Source organism: Sapajus apella, unplaced genomic scaffold, assembly GCF_009761245.1.
Source record: "Sapajus apella isolate SASKATOON/1434 unplaced genomic scaffold, GSC_monkey_1.0 scaffold6, whole genome shotgun sequence".
Classification (NCBI taxonomy): Eukaryota; Metazoa; Chordata; class Mammalia; order Primates; family Cebidae; genus Sapajus; species Sapajus apella.
In genome coordinates, this window is record NW_022436946.1 from 42,581,254 (window position 1) to 42,590,429 (window position 9,176).

The following is a 9,176-nucleotide window of genomic DNA, read 5'->3' on the forward strand; positions in this document are numbered from 1 at the left end:
TTTTTTTTTTTTTTTTTTTTTTTTTTTGAGACGGAGTTTCGCTCTTGTTACCCAGGCTAGAGTGCAATGGCGCGATCTCGGCTCACCGCAACCTCCGCCTCCTGGGTTCAGGCAATTCTCCTGCCTCAGCCTCCTGAGTAGCTGGGATTACAGGCACGCGCCACCATGCCCAGCTAATTTTTGTATTTTTAGTAGAGACGGGGTTTCACCATGTTGACCAGGATGGTCTCGATCTCTTGACCTCGTGATCCACCCGTCTCGGCCTCCCAAAGTGCTGGGATTACAGGCTTGAGCCACCGCGCCCGGCCCACTATTCTTATATAATTAACCTAGTAGAGAGGGAATCAGAATATTAAAGAAATCTTAAAAGTTATATTCAACACCTCTATTATATGTGAACATATATAGTATTTTCTTTAAAACAGCCAACACATATTGAGTACCTACTATGTGCCAGATACGATTATAAGTGCTTGAGATAGATATATACTCACTCAGTCCTAGCAACCACTCTCTAAAGTAGGTTCTATCCTCATTTTACAGATAAGGAAACTGAGTCACAGGAACTTTAAGTAACTTGCCCGAGGTCACGCAGAACCAGGACTAAAACTCCAACGCTCCGGCCCCAAAGCCTGCATTCTTAACCATCATCTTATTACACGTCATCCTGTTAATTCTAAGAGGTACCTTCTCACATTATAGCATTTGTGAAATATCCAGATGCATTTTATGCTTGCTACATACATCTAATATGGTGATTCATTTTCTCCTCAAGAAGCTGTTATTAAATCAGTGGTTCATCTTACAGTCAACTGTGTCTTACATTCAAGGAAATATGGCACATGGGATTTGCAGGCAGTCACGTGTGACTTCTTTGGAAATCAGTTTTCTCATCTATAAAATGAAATAATTGAAACAGGTTACCTATAAAGGTCCTTTTGTTGTGGTTATTCTTCACCATGATATGGGCCAAGTGATTTGTAATGCTGCATTAAAATAACAAGACGAGTGAGTTTATAATAAAATGTGTATCATACTCACTTTCTCCCAATATCTAGACCTGTCTTCAGGACAACATCATACCGGAAAGACTGCACTGTTTTTTCCAAGTCTTTATAGTCTTTGACTACAGTAGGGTCATCCTCAAACTCCTCTTCCTGTTCACTCATCTCGTCATGATCACTTTCTGCATCAGAGTCTTCTTCATCATCTACTTTTTGCAGAGACTTTTTAGATTTTTTAGAGCTTATATTACTTTTGAGTCTTATGGAAAATGGAAAAATATATTCTGGAGATATTAAAAGCCCTGGGAGTCTCAGTGAGAAAAGATTACGGAAAAGTGTTTTATAATTTGGTGCACGTAACTTGGTACTAGAAAAATACAAGTATCGATTCCAGGAAGTGCAGAGTTTGTGTGAAGAAGGTGTCCCTCGGAGAACACTCCAGAGTCCAGTCCAGGCATCTGGCTTTCTTAAAACACCAGCAAGCAATTTGACACTCGTCATAGCCATGGCACTTATAACCTGAAACAAATAATAAATCAGTTTTATCTCACAAGTGCAGTGTCATGACATTTTTTTTTTTTTTGAGACGGAGTTTCGCTCTTGTTACCCAGGCTGGAGTGCAATGGCGCGATCTCGGCTCACCGCAACCTCCGCCTCCTGGGTTCAGGCAATTCTCCTGTCTCAGCCTCCTGAGTAGCTGGGACTACAGGCACGCGCCACCATGCCCAGCTAATTTTTTGTAGTTTTAGTAGAGACGGGGTTTCACCATGTTGACCAGGATGGTCTTGATCTCTTGACCTTGTGATCCACCCGCCTCGGCCTCCCAAAGTGCTGGGATTACAGGCTTGAGCCACCGCGCCCGGCCATGACATTCTTACAACATAAACCACATGCACTACGAACATTTTATGTCTAGTCCTATGCTTATGCACCCCTACAAAAAGTCCTATCAACCTGCATGTGCCGAGGGCCATATACCACAGCACAGTGACTCTTCTAGCTGCAAGTAACGTGCTTAGTGCATAGGATTGTCAGGAAGGTCTAATGTGATACTAGTATGTGTGAAAGCACTGGTTCTACTCTTCCCCCTCCCCCAAATTAGCTCTGGGTACTGACTGCTCCAAAAAAAAAAAAAAAAAATATATATATTTTATATACACACACACACAGTAGTTCAATGATTTGTTTATATTTTTGTTTTGAGATGGAGTTTTGTTCTTGTTGCCCAGGCTAGAGTGCAATGGCTTCATCTCAGCTCACCACAACCTCTGCCTCCTGGATTCAAGCAATTCTCCTGCCTCAGACTCCTGAGTAGCTGGGATTGTAGGCATGCACCACCATGCCTGGCTAATTTTGTATTTTTAGTAGAGATGGGGTTTTTTCATGTTGGTCAGGCTGGTCTCAAGCTCCCGATCTCAGGTGATCCATCCGCCTTGGCCTCCCAAAGTGCTGGGATTATAGGCCTGAGCCACCATGCCTGGCCGAGGCAGAGATATTCTTTTTTTTTTTTTTTTTTTTTGGGCCGGAGTTTCGCTCTTGTTACCCAGGCTGGAGTGCAATGGCGCGATCTCGGCTCACCGCAACCTCCGCCTCCTGGGTTCAGGCAATTCTCCTGCCTTAGCCTCCTGAGTCGCTGGGATTACAGGCACGTGCCACCATGCCCAGCTAATTTTTTTTTGTATTTTTAGTAGAGACGGGGTTTCACTGTGTTGACCAGGATGGTCTCGATCTCTTGACCTCGTGATCCACCCGCCTTGGCCTCCCAAAGTGCTGGGATTACAGGCTTGAGCCACCGTGCCCGGCCTGAGATATTCTTATTGCATTCTGTAGTCTATTTTCTGTGGCACTGAAAGGTTTCTTGGTTTTGTGGGGGCGGGGGAGGGGTTTGCTTGTTTGTTTTCTGAGACAGAGTTTCCCTCCTGTTGCCCAGGCTGGAGTGCAACGGCACGATCTCAGCTCACTGTAACCTCCGCCTTCCTGGTTCAAGGGATTCTCTTGCCTCAGCCCCGAGTAGCTGGAATTACAGACATGTGCCACCATGTCTAATTTTTTTTGTATTTTTAGTAGAGACGGGGTTTCACCATGTTGGCCAGGCTGGTCTCAAACTCCTGACCTCATGATCCGCCTGCCTCAGCCTCCCAAAGTGCTGGGATTACAGGTGTGAGCCACCACACCCAGCCTTCTTTTTTTGAGACAGAGTCTCACTCTGTCACCCAGGCTGGAGTGCAATGGTGCAATCTCAGCTCACTGCAACCTCCATCTCCCAGGTTCAAGCAATTCTCCTGCCTCAGCCTCCTGAGTAGCTGGGACTACATACGCATGCCACCAAGCCTGGCTAATGGTGAAACTCCATCTCAAAAAAAAAAAAAGTAAATTAACCAGCCATAGTCCACCCTATGTTAACCACTGTAAGATTTTGGCATAGATCCTTCACAATGTAAAATTTGAAGAAAAATAATTAACTCATGAGCACAGCCTCTCATATTTTCCCAACCACCCAAAACACACAGAAAGGTTAGTCATAGGTGGCCAGAGCTCTCTAACATCACCCTCAGGAAGTCTGTGTTGGTCCTACGTTCCAGAATCATTATTAAAAGTTTTACTTTTTTTTGTTGGGTGTGGTGGCTCACGCCTATAATTCCAACACTTTGGGAGGCTGAGACAGGCAGATCACCTAAGGTCAGGAGTTCAAGACCAGCCTGGCCAAAGTGGTGAAACCCCATCTCAGCTAAAAATACAAAAATTAGCTGGGTATGGTGGTGGGCACCTGTAATCCTGGCTACTTGGGAAGCTAAGGCAGGAGATCGCTTGAACCTGGGAGGCGGAGTTTGCAGTGAGCTGAGATTACGCCACTGCACTCCAGCCTGGACAAAAAGAACAAAACTCCGACTCAAAAAAAAAAAAAAAAAAAAAAAAAAAAAGTTTTACTTTTTAAGAACTAGCATTGAAGAATATAGAAAATATTACAGTGTATTACATATAGCAAAAGTAAATATTATTTCATGAATCTTTTCCTACAATTACACACACATTGAGTTGTCATGTAAAATGTGTTTACTGTAGACCTTGGAGCTCAGGTCCTGGCTGCATGTTCCACCCCAACTGATAATACTCCCCTTACAGAGCCATATGTATCTGCAGAGATGAAAAGGGCAGCCTTGCTGGGTGTGGTGGCTCACACCTGTAATCCCAGCACTTTGGGAGAATGAGGCGGGTGGATCATCTGAGGTCAGGAGTTCGAGACCAGCTTAGCCAACATGGTGAAACCCCATCTCCACTAAAAATACAAAAAATTAGCTAGGCGTGGTAGTACTTGTAATCCCAGCTACTAGGGAGGCTGAGGCAGGAGAATCGCTTGAACCCAGGAGGCAGATGGATGTTGCAGTGAGCCGAGATCATGCCACTGCACTCCAGTCTGGGCAACAAGACCAAAACTCCGTTTAAAAAAAAAAAAAGCAGCCTCTGAGGGATGACTTTGTGCAGTTCCCTCATTTTACAGATGAGTACAAATGAGAGTTGAAGCAATTTAAGAATAAGCTAAGTGGCGCAGCTAGTAAATGACAGGGCTGGGATCCCAAGATAAGTCTTCTTAAGGCTCACTGTTTTTACTGTTGGCCAGGCATTGCTCTATACATGTTAACTCACATATTCCTTGCAAAAGCCCATCTCTGTTACAGGGTCACACAGATACTAAGTGGATTTAAATTCAGGCATCCAAAGCCTAGACTCATTACTACCAAGCTGAACTGTCCATCAGTCTTCTGACTCCAAGTTAAGTGCTGTTTCTTCCACATCATCTATTTTCTTATTTTCTTCAATAAAAACTCACTACCAAAAAAACAAAACAAAACAAAACAAAAAACTCACCATCTAGTGCAATACCAGAGAGAAGAGACAGTTTTCAGGGTCAGAAGAGTAAGGGGAACAGTTGCCCCAACTTAGAAGAAATCCTAAGGGAAGACACCTGGGGGAGGGATGCCCCCACGGCGAGGGGTGGGAAGTCCTGTTTCTGTGTCAGACTCTGGCTGTCCACATTCCCCATCCATAAGTCCTAGTTTTATTTTTATTTTTGAAATATCTTTTTTACACTCTTTTCCTGCCCTTGGAAAAAAGTCCTAGCTTTATACCACACCACTGTTTACTTTGAGGAATGCCTAGGTATGATGTGGCTCTCTGTCCATGTCACAAGTAGAGTTAGATTTACCTGCATCAGGAAACCTTTCCTAGCAGAAAATAACTATTTAAAATCAGATGCACTTGTAAATTCAACAAACATACCAAAATGTCAAGCCAATTATTCCCTTGTGTTTATTAGCTACTCACTACCTCTCACTGTGATCAGCTTAACTTTGTAGCAGGAAAACATTGGCAAATGTTGGAAGCTTAGAAAAAATTCATTAAAAACATAAAATTGAGAAAACACATTAACCTAATTCTTGCTGGAGATGACAACCATTCGTAGATGTTGGCAATGGACATTCAGGGTCACAAGGGAGGAACCTGAGGACCCAGATTCTGCCTCAGAACTTTGAAACTGGTCAGAGGAGCGAGCCCTGAGTTGGAAGTGGGGTGCCAGAGAAGAAAGCTAACCAGACATCTAGCTCTTCAACTGAAGCAGCACTGGAGAATACTGGGCTTACAGTTCATTTGAAAAAAGAAAATAAAAAATGCCGGGTGTGGTGGTTCATGCCTGTAATTCTAGCACTTTGGGAGGCTGAGGTGGGTGGATAACCTGAGGTCAGGAGTTTGAGATCAGCCTGGCTGACATGTTGAGACCCCATCTCTACTAGCAATACAAAAATTAGCTGGGTATGGTAGCATTCACCTGTAATCTCAACTACTCGGAAGGCTGAGGCAGAAGAATTGCTTGGACCCAAGAGGTGGACATCACAGTGAGCCAGGATCATGCCATTGCACTCCAGCCTGGCCAACAAAACTCCATCTCAAAAAAAAAAAAAAGAAAAAGAAAAAAATATTTACTACTGAAAAATTCTTGTTTTTTTGTCACCGCGTCCTCTTTCTCCAGAATCCACATAAGCCCCAACCTCCTCTACCAAGTCATGCCCCACACGTCCTTTTCCATACTCTGGTTGCACCAACACTATTATGTTTTTAGTTACTTTTGAATTAGGTCACAAATTATCTCCTAAACTCTAAGGGTAGTGATAGCGCCTACACAGTGCCCTGTTCTTCACTCCTCTGCTCAGGACATACATCAGTGAATGGCTGCAGATTCAATTTCTACAAATGAAATGAGCATCCTGCTCATCACTGTAACCACCCCCAGATTCATTCATTTGCTCACAAGTGCCTCGGTAGGCTTAATATAAAACACACAGTCCTTATCGTCAGAGAGCTGCCATTTAAGTGGAATGTGGGCAAGTAACTGACTGCCAGGGCACCCATGTGAAAGCAGGTCCAGGAGAGGCTGAGGGCTGCACCAGCCGGAGCTCAGAGCAAGGATGCCTACAAAGTTCTGACAGCAAAGGTGGCCTAAAACTGAGCTATGGGGAAACATCAAGTTACAACAGTGATTCTTTTGCTTTCTAATGGGCCATTCCATTGGCATGCTGTTAATTTTTCTCATTCAAGGATGCTCAGCCTCCCCTAGACCTGCTTTCACATGTGTGGTCTGGCAGTCAGTTTACTTGCCCACATTCCACTTAAATGGCAGTTCCCTGATGACAAGGACTGTGTGCTTTATACCAGGCACCTGGCATACACGAGGAAATAAGTGAACATGGGGGTGGCTATAGTAAAAGGCAGGATGCTGTTCCTTTTCTTTCATTCAGAAGCAGGTGATTACACAAACCTCTCGCCTCCACTACTCCTCAGCTACCACATTTTTTTTTTTTTTTTTTTTTGGGACTGAGTCTCCCTCTGTTGCCCAGGCTGGAGTGCTTGATCTCGGCTCACTGCAACCTCTGTTTCCCAGGTTCAAGGGATTCTCCTGCCTCAACCTCCTGATCTTGCTCTTCTTTACTATAAAATTCCTCAAAATGGTTGTCTAACTCTCCTCAATTCTACTCCTTTCATTTTCTAAATCCAAAAGGTCATGTGAGTCCTCATCTTAATTGACTTCTCAGCAACACTCGTAATCCCAGCTACTCGGGAGGCTGAGGCAGGAGAATCACTTGAATCTGGGAGGCAGAGGCTGCAGTGAGCCGAGATTAAGCCATTGCACTCCAGGCTGGGCAACAAGAGCAAAACTTATCTCAAAAAAAATAAATAAATAAAAGAAAAAGGTAAAAAAAGACTCCTTTGCTGCCTCCTTCTCTTCTCCCTGTGTTGTTCAGGCTGGAGTGCAGTGGTGCGACCTCAGCTCACTGCAACCTGTGCCTCCCAGGTTCAAGCCATATTCTCCCACCTTAGTCTCCAGAGTAGCTGGGATTATAGGCACCCACCACCACACCAGGCTAATTTTTGTATTTTTAGTAGAGACGGGGTTTTATCATGTTGGCCAGGCTGGTCTAGAACTCCTGACCTCAAGTGATCTGTGTGCCTCAGCCTCCCAAAGTGCTGCGATTACCGGCGTGAGTCACTGCACCTGGCCCTCCTTAACATCTTAAAGTTGGAGGGGCCCAGGGCTCTTCTCTTCTACATTTTTATGCAGCTCAACTCTTAAGTGTACCCAATTAGTTCTAACAAATGCATTATCAAGACACCAGTCATTTCTGTGGCTTTAAATACCACGTATATGCCAACTACATCCTAATCCATATCCTCATTCCAGAACTTTCTCCCAAATTCCGGACTCACACATCTGTGCAGAAAAGAGTTAACAGGCCTGAGATTGCTATCCTTAGAAACATCTGCTTGCAAAGTTGGCCCTTGGCTAGTGTTTGGGAACTTGAACTTCATGAGGGTTCCCACAACTCCCAGATGCATAAGAGTGGCTCACTGTGCTGAAACTGTACAAACGATGTGATTGATTCTGAACACCTGCGTTTTCTGGGAGGCTGAAATTTTGGCGCATTCTAAGCAGTGCCTCTGTGACTTTTTATTGGAAAAAGCTGTATGAGCTTTCCTGATAGACATCTCTCACATCTTGTCATAATTTGATGCTGCAAGAATTAAACATACACCATGTGACTCCACTAGGAGAGGACTCTTAGAAGACTACACCTGGTTTCCTCCAGACTTTGTCCCATACATCTTTTCCCCTTGCTTATTTTGCTTTGTAGCCTTTTGCGATAATAAATCACAGCTGAGTATAACTATATGCTGAGTCCTTTGAACCCTCTTAGTGAATCAATCAACTTGGGGACCTGCAACACAATATCTAATTGCCTATTTGACACCTCCACGTGGGTACATAATAAAGTCATTCATACCAAGTCACTCCTTTCCTCAAATCGCTACAAAAGCACTCAGAAAAAAAGCAAAGACTCTACCACAGTCTAAAGGCTCTACAGGACCTGATGCTCCCTCAACCCCCTTTTCCTCTCCAGCCTCATCTACCACTCTGACCTTTGCTCATGCAGCTTCAGCAACACTGGCCTCCTTCCTTTAATGAAGCACATATTATGTGCCAAGCACAAATCTGGGCATTAGGAATTCAGCAGAGGAAAAAAATATAAAGATTCTATTATTGTAGAGTTTATATTCTAGTAGGGGGAACAGGTAGCCAAACAAACAAAAAAACCCTGTAAATTACATGATAGCTGGTGGTTAATGCTCTGGGGGAAGAAAGTGGAGCAGGGTAAGGGGGATTGAGAGGGCAGGATGAGGCCAGGCAGGTGGCTCATGCCTATAATCCCAGCACATAGGGAGGCCAAGGCAGAAGAATTGCATTGCTTGTGCCCAGGAGTTCGCGGTCAGCCTGGGCAACATAGTGAGATCTAAAATAAAAACAGGCAGGGGCTTGGCTGGGCGCGGTGGCTCACGCCTGTCATCCCAGCACTTTGGGACAGGTGGATCACCTGAGGTTGGGAGTTCGACACCAGCCTGACCAACATGGAGAAACCCCGTCTCTACTAAATACAAAATGAGCCGGGCGTGGTGGCGAATGCCTATAATCCCAGCTACTCGGGAGGCTGTGGCAGGAGAATTACTTGAACCTGGATGGGGGAGCGGAGGTTGCGGTGAGCCGAAATCTTTCCATTACACTCCAGCCTGGGAAACAAGAGCAAACTCCATCTCGGGAGAAAAAAAAAAAAAAAAAAAAAAAAA

The 9,176-nt window shown here is 44.5% G+C and overlaps 1 protein-coding gene across 2 annotated transcripts in view; it reads right to left on the bottom strand.

Annotated features, from left to right (window-relative positions):
- MTRES1 (mitochondrial transcription rescue factor 1) overlaps positions 1 to 9,176 on the bottom strand; it is a 26,443-nt gene that overhangs the window by 16,222 nt on the left and 1,045 nt on the right. Inside the window, exons 2-3 of one of the 2 annotated variants that reach the window (XM_032275129.1) lie at positions 1,042 to 1,523; positions 824 to 894 (exon numbers count right to left, since the gene is read on the bottom strand). In XM_032275129.1, the coding sequence (XP_032131020.1) occupies positions 824 to 844 (21 nt within the window). In that variant the 5' untranslated portion in view covers positions 845 to 894; positions 1,042 to 1,523. The remainder of the gene's footprint in view (positions 1 to 823; positions 895 to 1,041; positions 1,524 to 9,176) is intronic. The other variant, XM_032275128.1, reaches the window with a different exon arrangement.